The sequence below is a fragment of the Verticillium alfalfae genome, genomic scaffold, assembly GCF_000150825.1.
Source record: "Verticillium alfalfae VaMs.102 supercont1.1 genomic scaffold, whole genome shotgun sequence".
NCBI classification, from domain to species: Eukaryota; Fungi; Ascomycota; class Sordariomycetes; order Glomerellales; family Plectosphaerellaceae; genus Verticillium; species Verticillium alfalfae.
In genome coordinates, this window is record NW_003315038.1 from 2,679,232 (window position 1) to 2,696,007 (window position 16,776).

At 55.6% G+C, this 16,776-nt stretch overlaps 6 protein-coding genes across 6 annotated transcripts in view; 5 read left to right on the forward strand and 1 right to left on the reverse strand.

The window, feature by feature from the left end:
- The window catches only part of VDBG_00816 (phosphatidylethanolamine N-methyltransferase), a gene marked incomplete at both ends in the record, with an annotated part of 2,943 nt that extends 1,488 nt beyond the window's left edge, over window positions 1-1,455 (forward strand). Inside the window, 2 exons of the mRNA XM_003009087.1 lie at window positions 73-1,348; window positions 1,411-1,455. Of these exons, the coding sequence (XP_003009133.1) occupies window positions 73-1,348; window positions 1,411-1,455 (1,321 nt within the window). The remainder of the gene's footprint in view (window positions 1-72; window positions 1,349-1,410) is intronic.
- Window positions 1,456-3,302: 1,847 nt separating this feature from the next.
- Window positions 3,303-3,943, reverse strand: VDBG_00817 (conserved hypothetical protein; the record flags this gene model as incomplete). The annotated part of the gene is made up of 2 exons (XM_003009088.1): window positions 3,303-3,622; window positions 3,679-3,943. 2 exons carry the CDS (start codon window positions 3,941-3,943, stop codon window positions 3,303-3,305), a joined length of 585 nt encoding a protein of 194 aa, XP_003009134.1.
- Window positions 3,944-5,222: 1,279 nt separating this feature from the next.
- VDBG_00818 (conserved hypothetical protein) lies at window positions 5,223-6,777 on the forward strand (the record flags this gene model as incomplete). The annotated part of the gene is made up of 4 exons (XM_003009089.1): window positions 5,223-5,424; window positions 5,661-5,734; window positions 5,795-6,168; window positions 6,390-6,777. 4 exons carry the CDS (start codon window positions 5,223-5,225, stop codon window positions 6,775-6,777), a joined length of 1,038 nt encoding a protein of 345 aa, XP_003009135.1.
- Window positions 6,778-8,327: 1,550 nt separating this feature from the next.
- VDBG_00819 (conserved hypothetical protein) lies at window positions 8,328-9,836 on the forward strand (the record flags this gene model as incomplete). The annotated part of the gene is made up of 3 exons (XM_003009090.1): window positions 8,328-8,851; window positions 8,932-9,400; window positions 9,468-9,836. 3 exons carry the CDS (start codon window positions 8,328-8,330, stop codon window positions 9,834-9,836), a joined length of 1,362 nt encoding a protein of 453 aa, XP_003009136.1.
- Window positions 9,837-13,935: 4,099 nt separating this feature from the next.
- On the forward strand, window positions 13,936-14,265 carry VDBG_00820 (predicted protein; the record flags this gene model as incomplete). Its single annotated transcript, XM_003009091.1, has 1 exon — window positions 13,936-14,265. One exon carries the CDS (start codon window positions 13,936-13,938, stop codon window positions 14,263-14,265), a length of 330 nt encoding a protein of 109 aa, XP_003009137.1.
- A 1,053-nt stretch (window positions 14,266-15,318) lies between these two features.
- Window positions 15,319-16,776, forward strand: part of VDBG_00821 (C6 zinc finger domain-containing protein) — a gene marked incomplete at both ends in the record, with an annotated part of 2,153 nt that continues 695 nt past the window's right edge. Inside the window, 3 exons of the mRNA XM_003009092.1 lie at window positions 15,319-15,615; window positions 15,678-15,854; window positions 16,070-16,770. Of these exons, the coding sequence (XP_003009138.1) occupies window positions 15,319-15,615; window positions 15,678-15,854; window positions 16,070-16,770 (1,175 nt within the window). The remainder of the gene's footprint in view (window positions 15,616-15,677; window positions 15,855-16,069; window positions 16,771-16,776) is intronic.

The window sequence follows — 16,776 nt, forward strand, 5'->3', positions numbered from 1 at the left end:
CTATGGTTGGGTCCTGCTCTGGCACGTTCTCGGCGCTGGTCTTGTTGCGCTGCAGATCTGGACCGCTGTCAGCGTTTATGACTCCCTAGGCGAGTTTGGCTGGTTCTTCGGTGACTTCTTCTATGACCACCAGGCCAAGCTGACCTACACGTCCATCTACCGTTTTCTGAACAACCCCGAGCGCGTCTTCGGCACCGCTGGGTTGTGGGGAGCTGCCCTTATCACATGGAGTCGAGCCATTTTCGTCATGGCCCTCTTCAGCCAGATCCTGACCCTAGGATTTATCGCCTACGTAGAGAAGCCCCATATGCAGAAGATCTACGGCCGCAGCCTCCGTGAAGAGGCCGGCTTGACCAAGTTCATCAAACGATCGCTTCCGCCCCCTGTTCAGGGTTGGCAACGTGGTGTTGACAAGGTCCTGGACGACACGTCGCATTTCGTGGAGGACTTCCTCGAGGCCGCTCGTCCCAAGTTCACATCAGGTGTCAAGACCATTGTGCGTGACACGACAGCCCTGTTCAACACATATCCTGCGCGCTTCACCATCACTAGGCTCTCGCTCGACCTTGCTGGCTTCAACCCCAAGCACTACTCTCTGGTGGTGGAGGGAACTCCGTCTAGTCTATCCGCGGCCAACGAGCGCGCGACTGGCAAGGAGAGCGTCACGGCCCGGTTTCCTCATCGGGTCGAGACGCTCATGTTCGAGTATGGTGCACCTCTCAAGGTGAAGTGGCGGGCCCCCGCGAATCACGGCAGCAAGGACTGGATCGGTCTGTACATGGTCACAGACAATCACTCGCGAGAGGCTACCGAAGTTCCCTCGCTCGGTCGCTGGGTTCCTACAACCCCCGGCCAGTATGACGCTACCGCCGACAAGGCCATCCTCGTTCCCGACCATCCTGTCTCCTCCGACGGCTCGACTACCCTCGTCGAAGGCGAGGTTGTATTTGAGGGTGATCGTCTCTGGTGGACGTCCGGCGTGTTTGAATTCCGCTACCATCACAATGGCAAGCACAACGTCATGACCATATCTCAGCCCTTTGAGGTTCGTATCGGCCGCTTCGACGAAGAAGATGTTGAGGTCGACTCGCTAGGCGTCTACGAGAAGGCCGTTGAACAGGCCTTGTTGCCACTTGTGCGAAACTGCCTTGACCGCGATCCGGATATTGCACCCACGACGGTCGACGAGCCCTTTGGCGGGCACGTTGAGCGGGACAGCAAGTATGCGAAGCGTGTTGTGTATGCCATTCACCAGGCATTCGGTGTTGAGTTCGCGCCGGCCGTTGTGCCGGCGGACGGCAATGTAAAGAAGCTGGCGTGGCGGATTTGCAACGCGAAGCAAGTCTTGGTAAGTCTCGCGATTCGTGACTCGCAACATTAGGTCGACTAACGTATTCAGGCGCCCTACAGCATGTCTCCATCCAAGGGAACGACAACGCCATTAGAGAAGGTTGAAGCATAGCGTTGCATGAAGAGCCTTTGCAAAGAGAGGCGGAGTCCAGCATAGAGTGGCAACAACGAACAGAAAATGATACCAGCGTAGAGATTTGGTGGTCAGTTTTGGGTAGGAGTAGAAAGAATCAAGTTGAATTCTGGGTATTTTTGCTGGCCCATGAGTTGTGCTGCCCATGCCCCTCTGAACAAAGCGCCCTGTTTCCTCACGCCTTGTCTTCCTGTAATGCTTCCGATCAAAACACCCAGCGCCGAGCCGATCTCCCATATGAGACAATGCTCGTGTCGGACAGGCCGGCCATTGTAGACGGATCTCAAGTTGCGCCTAAAGGCCTGACTGATTAAGCCGGCCGGACCCCCGCATGGTCTTCGGCCGGCTGAGCAGATTACCCGGCGCCCAGTGCTGCCTCTCGCCGGCAGCTCAGGCCACGATGTCACTCCCCTCACCGCCCCCTTGCTCAGCGTTCCCGAGGCCCAGCCGGCCGGCAGGTTCTGTCGGTAGGATAATGTCGAACTGCCGGAGTGCATTTACCCAGAGGATGTGATGAGACGGCAACGCTGCAGGTCGGTGGACGGACCGACACACATCTTTGGGTGAGGCTGTCCTATAGTCCAATACTGGGCGTCTTAAGGCTTTGGTGAGAAGGGTCAATCAAGGTGGGTGTTAGATACTTCCAAAAAAAAAACAATGCAAGACAGCGCACCGCGTGTCGTGGCTTGAAGGGTCAGCAGGGCGGACGGCTGAGCGTGGCATGCCAGGATCCTTCGCGATTCATGCATTTGTATTTCGTTGTACACTGAGAAGTTGCAATGCAGTAGGGAGTAGGGGGGTGGTGGCAATCGCCTGGATAAGGGGTGTGTGCATTGTGTTTTTTTTTTCCGATGAATGATACACCCGTCACGTCACAATGCAACGATGGTAAGACGGACTTTCTGGACTGGCGCTTGTTTGCAGCGACGACACGGAGCTTTCTCATCTCCCTTCTCTACCTATAGCTATGCTGTCACTCTCTTGTTGGTTGGCACTGGTAGGCTTGAATAGTGCCGGACCGGGGCGAGGCTTCGATTCATCCTCTCGTCATGATCGATTCGTGGAACTCAAAAACTGGTCGACATGCGAGGGCCAGGGGCCCCGTGACGAGCAGCCGTTCTCGTTTCGAGCGGACCCGTTGACTGCTTTGGGAAGCCTCCATGTGACACTGCGCGTGGCGGGGCGGCAGTGCTTGGTGTCGAGATACCGAGATCGACTTTTCGAGCACACTATCGATGGTAGCTCATGTTTGATAGATTAGGTGTGTTCTGGAACTAGCAGGCAGCCTGTGTCGGTCAGCCTTTTGGGGGAAAGGCGATCACCGCTCGGGTAGATGGAAGACGATCCGCAGGACTCGTTCTCTGGTAAGGGGGTGCAAATCGCGAACTTGACCGTTCTATTGACCCTTCAGGAGCACTCCCAAGGATGTTCTTGGAGAGCATCTTACATTTCACCATTCCATCATTTATTCCTGATTGTTTGTATCTGTTCAAATTTCTATGTTGAAGAAGCTATTCTGAGGCCCTGGGTGAGGCACTCCATCCAGCTGAATTGTTTGTCATTGTCGTGCTGATGGTCTTTCTCGGATTGAACCCTCTACTTCATCCCTGTTGAGATACCTCCCCACATCACCCAGACCCATGGCCCCTTTAGGAACACCCAAACATTATATATTGGAGAGAACCTTAAAGACTCAAGCTCTATGGCACGACAACGACTGTCTTCTCTGGGGGAAAAGCCCTTGAGCGTCCTCTCTCGCAAACATGAAGTATTGACATGAATTCCCACGTGTCCAACTCCCCCAGGTGCGACGCCTCCTCTACGCATACGAGTCGAACAGCTGCTGGAACTTGATACGCGTGGCGTCGTCTCCCACCCAGACGTCCCTCGCCCTATCGACGACCTCGACGTGGTTGCCAATGTACGTCGCGACCATGCCGTTGCCCGGCGCCGACTTGTCGATGAAGACGTGCTCGTCGGGCTCAACGACGGCGGTGTAGTAAGGGTGCGAGAGCATGGCGCCGAGGACCTCGGGCGCCTCGTACAGGAACATGGCGATGCCGTCAAAGTCGACGAGCTCGTTCGACACGGGCTCCGCGGCGCCGGCTACGGTGGCGGGATCTTGCCTCCGACCTGGACCTGAGCGTTGGGGCCATGCGTTAGAAGGAAATATCTTCAAGTCCCGGCAACGTGACGACGGAGCAAGGAAGGGGTCAAGGGGCTATGGTGGTTGCTTTTTACCTGCTGGTAGCGGCTGATGTTGAAGTGCGCGGCCAGGGGCGCGACCCTCGGCGCGTGCTGCGTCTGCCAGTAGTCCCAGAACTCCTGGCGCGTGAAGTCTGGGTGACGCTTCACGTAGGTCACCATCTGCAGGAGGCCGGTGTTGCTCTTGCACGTGGCGAGCGTGGCGCCGAACAGTGCCGCCGCCGCGACGGCGAGCATCGAGTTGACGCGGGCCATTGCTTTCTTTGAGGAGGGTGACGGTGGTCCGTTGGTTTAGGCTGACAGGTTCTAGGGGAAGATTGGCTCGCAGACAGATTGCACACGTGGGAGACGAGGAATTATGGGAAATTCCAGAGTGCAACGGGGTGGCTTTTGATAATCCAAACACCGAGCTGTGTGATATTCGTCAGGACAGGGGCGAGTGTGCTTGTTGGTCGTCGCTTGCAGGATGACAGGGCTAGATGCAGAGTTGAAGCATGGGTTGACAAGAGTCTGGCCATCTACAATCGGTGGCATCCGACGGCAAGGGGCATCGCCAAGCGGAGAGGCTTGTCTTGTCATGGCTCTTTCGGTCTGAACACGGCGACGATGGCTCTAATGTAGCCTTCACATTGTCCTCCTCATCAAAATGACCAGCTCCATTGCAGGCAGGAGAAGGGTCATCTGACGTTGACGACCGGAATTCCAATTCGTTCATCTTGACAGTGAGCATAGTGACATGCTCTTAGGCCCGCAGCACAACTTAAACGCAACGGCGGACTAAAGGGCTAAAGAAATCTTACTATCATCAACAAATCCCGCTTTTACAGCGGGTTTCCACGGTGGTCCAAGGTCCAGAACAGGACCCTGATCCCACCCCCGGCCGAAAAGCCGGGAAGAGACGCCGGAAACAGGGGTTGGCTGTTCCGGCCTCCGACAACCCCTGCGCTCCGGGGCTTCAAGAACCAACTGCATACAAATTTGCCAACAGAGCTGCTTTCTTGGCTTTTGGTTGGGCCGCGAGTCAACAACCCCTGACACGAAAGAGCAAGACGGGAATGACAATAATTGCTTTGAGACGTACTTGTGGGCTTGGAACTCCTTCGCCTGGCGAAGGGCAATCTCTTGTGCGTAAAGTTTAATCCCTTGGCTGCCGCTGTGCGGCGCAGCAGCGGCATTCGTCCAATGCAGGAGGTGCCGTTGTGCTGATCGCATCTGGGAGACCAACGGTCATGAATACTCCGCAGCATCTACCCTTGTTTTGGTATCAAACTGGTGGACGACGTGAGGAAGACTCTCGACATGGATTTGGGCTTCGTTCCCAGGGTGCACAGCGAAGAATTCAACCAGCGTCATGGGTTGGTTCTTCAGGAGGATTTCGACCATCGAGAAGTCGTGGCGATCTATTCCCCCAAAATTAGGTCCTGAGCCACGAACCTCATAAATTCTGAAAGGTCTTCATTCTGATACTGTCTTAGCTTGCCTATCGTCTACAACTATCTCGTAGCGTCTCTTTCGGCGTGCAGCAATCAACGTCATGTCCTTTCCAGTGACCAACGGTGTCACAACTTTCATATCACCGCCGGACGGCTATGAAGTGAACTTTGATAAGCCTCAGCAGCAGAACGTGGTTGACCACTTTTTTATTTTCGGCGTACTCGGATCCACGGCGCTCGTTTGCTTGATGCAGAGGCTGTACACGAAGCAGGCTCTGGCGGGCGGCTTACAAGTTGACGATGGTCAGTCTCCCTTCCTACGTCAAGTGCTCTAATTCTCGTCTGGCACTAACCAGGGGCATTCACAGTCTTGATTACTTTTGCATGGGTACGCCAAAGATATGATGTGCGAAGATGGATTGTAGTGATTAACTCGAAGGCAGATGGCCTCTGTGGTGATGCAGTCGGTCCAGATCTGTAAGTTACGTTTGGCTTCCCACCTAGCGCAGTAGTACGATGGCTAAACCCCCGTCTCTCAGGGTCCATTTCACTTGGTGGTTTGGGGCATCATGCTTGGGAAATGCCAATCGATGTGTTCGAAAAACACATGCTGGTAAAGCGTTCTACCTTTCAAAGTCCTGTTTGACTCCAAGCTAACAATGGCGGCTGGCAGAGTTCTTACATTGCCGCCCCGATCTTCATCACCTGTAATGGCCTCAGAAAAACCTCACTCCTGACACTATACCTTCGAATATCGCCGCAGAGGTGGTTCAATATCATCATCTGGTTTGCCATCGCCATGGTTGCCAGCTACACTGTCACCATTGCGGGGTTGCTACTTTTCGGATGCAAGCCGATCCGGTCTGCGTGGGACCCTTACGCTACGGGGAAATGTGTCGACTTTCCCGTGGTATACATTGCTATCGCTGTAGCCAACATTGTGTCCGACGTTGTTCTTTTCGTGATACCAATTCCGACCATCATCAAATTGAAGATGCCACTGGCTCAAAAGATCGGGGCGGGCATCATGTTCGGCGTTGGTTCGGTGTAGGACTCGCCCCTCAGTGTCCCGAGATGAATTAGTTCTTGTTACTGACAGAAAACAAAAGGACTGTAGCAACATCGGTCGTGCGGATGGTATATCTTCCGTCCCTCCTCGGATCCTCTGACATTCCATGGGTTGCTGCCCCCGCCAATGTTTGGTCGTAAGTCACTGATTCTGACGACCGGAAATGAAACTAATGATCGAATGCACTGACACTATTCAGTTTCGTGGAGGTCAATCTCTTTGTTATGTGCGGTTCGATGCCCACATTCCGGAAGTTCTTGAAACGCTTTGCCCCCAAGCTCATGGGCTCCTCGTATGGCACTTCTCGTCCCTCGCGATCAGCCAAATACGCCGACGGCTCGCAGGTCAAGCCACACTGGCAGCAACGAACAGGTTATGCGCAGTTTGACTCGGTCGAGATGGGAGGCTTAAGAGCCGATGGCGGTGAGCAGCAGGTCGGAGCAGGCAGCACCGTGGTGTCTGTGAGCGTCGCTGCGAAGGACCTGAATGATAGGGGTGAAATGCGTGACGACACCAGCGAAGAGGGGATTCTGGATAACAAAACGATTGCCTATTCGAGGTCATTCCAAGTCCAGTACGGTCGATAAATAGGAAACTATTGCGATGAGGTTGGTTGTTGAGAGCCCCGCGACTAGTGGAGCTGAGAATGACGATCCTCGAGTCGTGTCACGATCGATAACGGCGCGGTCCGCTATCCACGAGTGGATCGAATTCCCCGCCGCAATCCATCATTTCGATCTCATGGATTGACTGGGGCGATGCTAAGATTGACTCTTGATCTTTCAGCAGAAGAATGCGCACTCAGTTCATGGCCATTTGACGTGCTGCTTCTTAGCCTGTCCCACGGCTCACAAAGCACGTCAGGATGAGTGGTGCAGTTTTCGGTGCTTTGGGTGTCTCTTCATTTTGGGAAGAGTTCCCAGGCTGACAGTTGATACCCCATAGCTGAGGCGAGTGCTCATCTAGATACTGTCCTTTGTGGCACGAGGATCTTCTGGCGTACTTATTAAAAAAAAAAAAAAAAAGGAAGCAGGGTTCTCTGGGAGTCGGTCTGCTTTTTGAAATGATCCTAGGTATATCCTCTCGATTCGTGCAGAATTGTCAGATTGTAGATTTTTCGGACAACAATCATTGGGGGTTCATTCATAAGATGCGATTTGTGCCCGCCTGTCGGATTTGGCACTCTTTTTCCAGGCATTGGCCCCGGGGGTCAGCTAGTCACCAGCGAGGTCTCCCAGTCCCATCGAAGACATGGTAAAATCCTCGATCAAGTTGAGCATGGGACCCAACTGAAGAAAACACCGAGCACCGAGCACCGAGCAGCAGACTCGACGCAAGACAGCATGCGAGACTTCGTCACTTGACCTCGTGGAGGCGGCGAAGTTGCCGCTGATGTGCATACGCCCAGGATGCCAGCTGCTGGCCTGCGATTGGGGGCAAAATACGAAAGGAGGAATTTCGCGGCGGGGAGAGTGCCTCATGTCGACTGTTGTCGCGAGAGCGGATGCGGGACTAAGGCACTGTCGACGCTTGCATCTCTTGTCAACTAGCCACGCACGGCAAGATGGGAAGATAGGACGAGGGACAACGATCATGAACCGCCTGGAGATGGGGATAGACAGGGCGACTACCGGACAGGGATGGCCCCTGGCAAGCACAGCACAATTTGGGGGAAGAGAAGGCACTTCCAGGCACCTGAGGAAGGGACCAAGGGGACCAGACACACACCTCTTTCCCCGCACGACCAGTAGCTAGCTGCATGATACCTGCCACCAGTAAAAACACGTCACTGTACTATGTATCCAACCCAACGTCTGTGTGACCCTCCAGAGCTTGGCCCGGATCGCGTCTTGATCCACTTCACCTAACCGCCTTCTTGTTTGACTCCGGATGCTCATACATACCTCCCCCAAAAGGGATGATTCAAGTTGAGCCCTCGCATCGTCTGATATCTGTCACTTTCCACTGTAGCTTGCATCGTTGGCTGGCGTCGCCCACCGTTTCAGCGTCTTCCTTTCCACTGTCGGCCAAGGTACCTACCTACCTTAGCCTGCTGGCCATCTCGCCAGTCGTCCTCTCTCGCCCTCTCTCGGACAACGACTAGCCTTCCCCGTCCGACTAGCCCTCATCAGTGACGATGAAGGCTAGATCAGTCCCGACTTCTAATCCCACACCTCCCCAGCCTCTCCGCGACCGTCGTCGCCCTCTCTTCACTGCCCCGTCTGTCCTCCTCATCTCTCTAACCCTGATCCTGACCATCACCCTCCTCCACCTCCACCCGGACGCATCACCGGCCTTCCTCCACATCCCCGGACGACCCCCGGCACCGGACGCTGCGCAATCAGTCATCCTGTACGCCTCGTCGTACTCTGGCACCGTCACCGCCCTCATCCTCACCCTCACTTCAGATGGCAACGCCACTCTGCGCCTTGTGTCCGAGTCGAAGGCTTGCGCGCCGAGCCCCTCATGGCTGACGCTCGATGCCAGTGACTCGGTGCTCTACTGTACCGATGAGGGCCTGATGGCCGATCATGGTTCCGTATCTGCATTCAATGTTTCCAACGGCAGGCTCGCCCTGTTGGGGAAAGTTGACACTGTCATCGGGCCCGTGAGTGCTGTAAAGTACGGCGACGAAGGCAGAGGCCTGGCCGTGGCGCAATAGTATGCAGTCTCCCCCGAAGTCTCTCTCTCAAGAGTCTGTGATGGCCTCAAACACTTGCTGACCTTGCCAATCCTGCCAGCATTGGCTCCTCGCTCACAACCATCAATGTGACAACCCTCTCGGCCCTGACACTCCTCAACACCACAACCTTCACCCTCCCCTCACCAGGACCTGTGCCCTCCCGCCAGGAGGCACCTCATCCGCACCAAGTAGCCATCGACCCGACCGGCCGCTTCCTGCTTGTTCCAGACCTCGGCGCCGACCTCGTCCGGGTCTACCTTATCGACTCATCGACCCTCGCTCTCCACTCCATCAAGCCTCTCATCACCGCTCCCGGGAGCGGGCCCCGTCATGTTGTCTTTTTTGAGTCTCCAACGGGAGCAACCTACCTCTATCTTGTCACCGAACTCGCAAACACGATCACATCCTACGCCGTCTCGTACTTTGGTAACGACGAAATTCGCTTCGACCGCGTTTTTCAGTGTCCCACCCACGGCGCCGGCAATACGGTCCCTGAAGGTGCTGCCGCCGCTGAGATAGCCATTTCCGTACGTTCTCGATCCCTTTGTCTACCAATTGCTTCTTTCCTCAAACATGTAGACTGACAGGAAGCAGCCGGACAATCGGTTCCTCACCGTCTCGTCCCGCAACGAGCGCTCCTTCATAATTCCTAGTCCCGACGTCGAGGGCCCAGACGCCACTGGCGCCGGAGATATCGAGTCCGACTCCCTCATCACCTACCTGATCAGCCCTGAGACGGGTGAACTAGTCTTCCTACAAAAGTTTCCCGCCGGCGGGCTCATTCCACGTCACTTCTCAACGAACGGGAATGGGTCGCTCGTTGCCGTTGCAGTCCAGCAAGACGGCCGGGTAGTTATCCTGAGGCGAAATGCCGAGACGGGGCAACTCCAAGAGATTATTGCCAGTATCAAGCTCGAGGGAGAGGTGACGGCTGTCATCTTTGCCGACAAGTGTGGGGTTTGACGTGACATTTGGTCGAAGCTGCACACGACTCCCTGGTCCCCTGACATGTAATGCGGTTATACATTCAAGTAGACGGAGCATACCTCGCGAAAGGGCTTTCACATGCCTGACCAGACCTGTAACTCTCAACTTGAAGAAACATGCTTCTCCACTGATGCATGACGTCCCAGCAGTGCCCCCGCCGTGCTGGAGACATTTCGCATCGCATGCAACCCCCGTGATGATGCTTGGGGACACAACCAACCCCGTCGCCGTTGCAACCTGTGACCGCTTCGCCCGCCCATGCCGCCCGTTCTCACCACCAAATTCTGTACCCACCCCACGGCATGATCCGGCGCGTCGTCCAGGTAATGCATCGATTACTGGCTCGCTGCCGCCACGGTTGCGTGCCTCTGGCCGGGCCTGCGAGCTCTGCATGGCAGAAAATGGGCGCCGCAGCCACCAGTCCACTTGACGCGAGCGCCCTGCAGCGCCACCGGCACGCGTGCGGGGGAAGGGGACCCAGAGAAACGAGAAAGGCTAAAGAGAAACGGCTCCAGGAGCCTCCGCTTGATTTTCTGCACACAAGCAGCTAGACACGATTGTGGGGAGGTGTGGGAGGAAGAGAGCCACGGCAGGCAGGCAGGCAGGCAGGCCGACCGTCATGGCATTCATTTCCTTTCCTGCTCCTCGGGGTGGAGTCGTGGGGTGCATCCGTCAGGTGAGAACCGAGCATTTCTTTCTCTCCCCGCGTTCAGCCGTCGAGCGGGCTACGAATACGAGTCCGCTGACAGTCCAGACTGGCGGAAGAAAAGGGAACCACGAAAAAAAGGAGCTATTGCAATCGAGTCGAGTCTAGACGACGTCGCTTCTCCACACGCGGGAGCAAGCGAGGTTGCTTGGATAGACTGGATGGACCCCTAGGCTGGCCTGGGCTGGATTGGCCACGTGAAAGGCGTGCGCTGCTTAATATACAGATATTACAGAATCGACGCCTCGGCGCGATGGGCTTTGAACGTCAGAGGAGATGGTGCAAGGAACGGGAGCCTCCCTTCATCGATGCAGCAATTATTTAGCAAGCCGGTGATACTGCCGAGTGTACGTCTTGGCCATCTTTAGACGCAGGACCCTGGAGTTGGTTCTTGTTGGTCGAAATGGGCAGCGATGGTCAGCTACCCATCGCCATGTCGAGGGCACCAGCCATCCCGGTGTCGCTTCGCACCCAGAAACTTATCAAGTTTGGTCGGCACTGGACACCCAGACTGCATTGTCGGTGATGGTCACCGCTCATCCTTGACAGCAGGACGGAGATGCGAAGGCAAGGTCCACAAGGCAACAGAGCAGTCGTCTGCATACACGGCTCAACCAAGAGTCTCTTACAGGCTTCTTTGCACGTTGGCACAGGCCACTTCGTCTTCAATGACCATTTCTAACCATTGACAGATGCTTCTGCTTTCCAATCCGAAAGCAACATCGCATTGTGAAGAGAGGAGAATGGCAAACGGTATTCGCATCGGTGATGGTTATAATATGCTGCCGTCAGCCTTGTCATCAAGATCGCGATCGAGTCATGTCGTTTTCCTTCAGGACACAACTAGCGCATATTATCGAGAAGCATGGAGGATTGGGCACCCATGGTATCTGGGGGAAATCTGGACCGATGTAACGGAAATCAGCTCATGTCTAGGCGGAAGAAACAAAACGACTTCTGGGGTACGGTGCTTGGAAGTCTTACTTGTGGAGGGCCATTGATGTCCTTTGCGTTGATGTGGCTTGCAGCTCAACAACAGCGAGCTCTTGACTAGCCACTTAGGTCGGCATGACAGATGCAGGCTGGTCACATTGGCTGTCGGCAAGGTTATTCTAGGGGCAGGGGTCTGCGGATGACGAGCCACGAGTGGCAAGTTGAAGCCCGCCTGCGCACTCGTGCCTTGTGGCACCGCTTCGGCGGCTAGCATCTCCGGGCCCAAAAGGAATGAGAAAAAATAACGGGCGCGTCTGATGCCTGACGTGGCCATACTCGTGAGCAGTAACGCAGGTAGCGAAACGAGTGTCACATTGCGCGATTCAAACGTCTTCAGGTCCTTTGTACGTATAGCCTCGTCGTCTTGGACATCGCTGCAATGTATGGCATTTTCACTGTCTGGTCGAGGCGTCTTTCAGATGGGTCTGGCCGAATCAGAGCGTACCATGTACACCAGAAAGCAACCACCCCCGTCTTGATGGTGGTCCGATTGCCGGACGTCAGATCGGCTGGTAGTACTCCGTTGAGTCTAGACTTACAGCAGGCCCCACAACAATACGCGACGTTGGCATGGAAGACTTGACTGACGACTGTCATCGCCAACCGCCATGATTGCGCTGTCAATCGTTCTGCGCGTATACGAGTAAGAATAAAGGTGATTGTTGGTGTCTCTAGAAAATCTCTCAGATGGTTGATGCGGTTGAACTTGGACAGCGACTGGTAGAAGTCACCGGGTCGTCGAAGCTCCCAAATGAGCTAGGAACTCTAGGGAATAACCTTTTTGGCTGTTGAATAGCGTCCGAGTTGTACGTTACAGAGAGGTAGAGACGATTCCAAAGCCTCAGTTTACCGCGCAGTGCGCGAAATAAACCTTGAGACCCTTGCCAATGCGTTTTGATCCTTGATGTAAATCTGGCTGGCAGGCTCGGGGTAAATATGCGGGCTTGACATGGTATGGACCACGCCAATACCGAGCAGCTGGACGGGATCGATGTATCCAATATACAGCTCTGCAATTCTGCAGCTGTACCGAAGCGCTAGGAGGGGATGTCAAGAAGAGCCAGATTGCTCACACCAACGTGGCTTCTGCGCAACGACAATTGTACAGCATAGACGAGATGCGGAAGCGAGAAGTAGCCGGTTGCCGAGTAAGCGGAGGCACGAGACAGGGGACAAATGCTGTCTGCGCTTCGCTTATCCAAGTTCCATATTGTCAGACCACAAGTGCCAAAGAAACGTGTGCGGGCGTATACAAAGAGCACCTTTGAGAGACATCTCTGGCCGAGCCATATGTGGTATGAGTGGGAAAGACGCCATCCGCAGCGAATAATTCAGGTCGACATGGTTTCTACGCTCTTCTCATCCTGAAGCCGACCAAAGGCTCCGGTGATTTTTGGCATACTGTGTGAGGGCTATTTGGGCAGGGAGGAATTTATCCTAAATATCTACCTTCGGATGCATTGGGAGGTCCAACACACCACACCCACAAAATCAGTACATACCATGGGCCCTAACGCACGTAGACATCAGCCGATAGCTGTGTTCTGCTTCGCTGGGTATATAGAGGCTCATGTGTTCGAAGAGAAACCGGGATCAGGCCTGAGCTAGGAGGCCTGAGTGAGGGTAAGAAAAGTTTGGCTTCGCGAAGTGATAGAGACTCTAGGTGCAAGTGACTCGATCTGGAATCGCAAACTCTCTTTCCGGAGGCGAAAGCAAATGAAGCAGATGTCAAGCCCGTCATGTCGCAAGATGGAGACGATGCATGTCGAGGAGGGTGTCAATTGCAAGGAGGTGGTGAAGCTGGATGGATGTCGTTGGGCCGTGAAGGGTCAAGCAGAAGAAGCTAATCTAGGTAGTCTCAGGGAACTTGCAGCGGACGATCTGTCTCGTGGGGCGCAGAGCGCAAAGAGCAAAGGCGCGTGCGATTCCTCAGTCGGAGCCGACGGATCCACACAGTCTGATGGAGGAGGTCAGCCCATCTCCAACGAGGTAGGCGCGGGCGCAAGAGAGGCACAGAAGAGGAAAGGGGGGGAGGGGGTTCATCCCGCCAAGTCACCACTGCCGCGTGGACCGCGGCGCCGTCTCTCTGGAACTACACGACGGTGGGCGACGCTTCGTCTCAGGCCACAGGAAGCACCCCCTTTCAGCACAGTGCCTTCTCGTCCTCTCGCTCTTGCCTCGCCCTACCTCTGGTGTCGTGTGGTTGCCTCCCAGCTGCCTCCCCCAGATTGCCCAGAATTTCGCCCAGATCACCAACATGCGCCCCCAAGTTGCTTTCATGCAAGACCTGCTAGTAGCTTCCGCCAGGGTCGACCTTCACCTGTAGACCGCAGCTTCTGCGCAGCGCACCACTGGATTCAACTTCCTTGCCCTCAGATGGATGGCGCGGAAGGCATTTCGGCCCCGACGAAGACAGCCAAGAAATTCAGCGCCCAGCCAGAGACGAATACATTTGTCGAGCCCTCGATCCAGCAACACCCGTGTGTGCCGTATGCCATTGGCAACTATATCGTTTTTCTCGCCGCATGGGGCGAAGAACGTGGCTATCCAAAAGCTTCCTCTTCTCGTGAGAAAGGGACAGCACTTCGTGTCGTGGCGTCAGGTCTCGTCCGGTGCTCATCTGCCCTGCCCCGGCTCGATGACTATTTCGACAGCACCGTTCCCGAACGAGACCGCCACATTGGATGGAAATTGAGGGGGTGGTGAGGTCTCATGGACGAGGTATTGCCTTGTACCCCCAACACATGGCGGACAGACGCAGGACCGTACGCAAGAAATCCACCCCCCCAGCTTTGTCCCCCTCCCCTACAATACCCTGGCCTGACCTGGCTCCTCCACCTCCGCTTCGAACAACCATCAAGACCCCAGGCGGCTGACCGGGGGTGCTCCTCCTGCGGTGTGGTGCGTCCGCCGACACCAGCGCCGACCACCAAGTGGCCGCCCAGACGGCCGCCTGTTCCTCGCCGACGGACTCGAGAATTTGGCACACTGACAGGGCCCAGGTCCGTTAGCGCCTCTCGTGGCCGTTCCCCATGCCATCCATCAGCAATTCCCCATCTCACCCACCCACCCCCTGGTCCCCTGTCCTCGTTCCCCTCCAAAAGTTCCCAAGTCTCCACCACTCCGCTCGCGAGAACCGCACGAGAGAGGACCTCCGACCAGGGCTAACGGCGACTCGCAACCAGGCAGCCTAGCGGGACCCTGGCCGTCTAATAGCAACCAGGAGGCCCTACCAGTACACTTAGAGACTAGAGACTGGGGCAACAAGCCGAGGAGCAAGATGTGAAGGTGACTAGACGGAGCTCTCTCCTTCGCTTCTCCTTCAAGAAGACTGCCCTCCCCATCACGCGCCTCCGCATCGTTTCTAACCGACGACTTGTCTTTCCATTGTCGTTTGGTGCCCACACCTCAAAAGACTGATCCCCCACCACCACCCAAAAAGCCTGAGATCACTCTTCAGATTCTTTCACGACCGTAGGATGCTGCCTCGATAACGGCAATCCGCCTCTCACTCAGTCACCTGGCGTTGTCGCTCGCAACTGGTGCACCACCTGCCGCCCTTGCTGCTGTTTGCAGTCTGCTGAGCCCAACGGACTCCTGGTGTATTCGCCACATTGTGTTGCTCTCGTCGCAGAGCACGCGCCATCGTTGCCCACTACGTCGGCTCCCAAGCGCATTCGCCTGACCCAGGAAATGTCCCCGTCCTCGACGGGCGACTCTCCCCCATCTGCTTCGGGGGCAGTAGTACGACCCTATCCCATGGCAAGCAGAGATAGCTTCCACATCGAAGTACCTTCGCCCTCATTGACGGCTGTAAACGGCACTCATCCGCTCAAGTCACCCTCGTCGCTCAAAAATCATCGCACGCCCAGCTTTAGCCGGGATGGTCTGATCAGTGCCGTGCAAAAGGCCAGAAACATGTCTCAATCATCCGACCAGCGTATCAACGGCTTCAGTGATATGAACAAAACACCCAGTGACGAGGGGTCGAACCCACTGAAGCGCCGCAACACCGATGCCGGAGTTGACTATCCGCGAAGGAGGGCTACCATCGCTGTATGTGTGACGCTCCTGACTGAGCTGCCACGAGCTTTTTTTTTCGCTGACCATATTTTCAGTGCGAGGTGTGTCGATCCCGCAAGTCTCGCTGCGATGGCACCAAGCCCAAGTGCAAGCTCTGCACCGAGCTCGGCGCCGAGTGTATCTACCGAGAACCCGGCATCAAGCTGGATGCAGGCGACAAGCTCATTCTTGAACGCCTTAACCGCATCGAGAGCCTTCTTCAGATGAACATGGTCGCTGCGGGCCTCCGGCGGCGGCATCCAGATTAGCACGAGTCACCATCAATGAGCAACGGCTCCGGACTGAATGGCGAAACCTAGTCGGGGTTGCCGGGACCACCAACTTTACTTCCATCATCCCCAGCGGGGGTCTGGGCACCTGGCATAACCCGCCCAACATCTCCACGATGCCCAAGATTCACACGAACGCGGCTTTACACCTACTGCAGTGGCCTTTAATTCGCGACCTTGTGTCACGACCGTACGATCCGCAAATCCTGCTACAGCTTGAGATGGCGCGAGAGCCGCTGCACTCGCTGACGAAGACGCCGTGTGTCGACCTGTCCAACACTACAGCATACATCGAAGCCTATTTTGACCACGTTAACGTATGGTACGCTTGCGTTAACCCTTACACCTGGAGGAGCCACTACCGGACGGCGCTATCCAACGGCTTCCGCGAGGGCGCCGAGAGCTGCATCGTCCTTCTTGTACTGGCTCTGGGACAGGCCAGCTTGCGAGGAAGCATCTCACGCATCATGCCTGGAGAAGACCCCCCCGGACTGCAATACTTCACCGCTGCATGGGCTCTTCTCCCGGGCATGATGACTTCAAATAACGTTCTCGCAGCACAGTGCCACTTGCTGGCTTCTGCGTACTTATTCTACCTAGTCCGCCCCTTGGAGGCCTGGAACCTGCTTTGTACTACCAGCACGAAGCTGCAGCTTCTTCTCATGTCACCGAACAGGGTACCGCCCAACCAGCGGGAGTTGACCGAGCGCATTTACTGGAATTCTCTCCTCTTCGAGAGCGATCTGCTGGCAGAGTTGGATCTCCCGCACTCTGGGGTGGTCCAGTTTGAAGAGAACGTCGGACTTCCCGGTGGCTTTGAGGGAGAAGAACAGGAAGCGATTGGACGGGATGATCTTTGGTACTT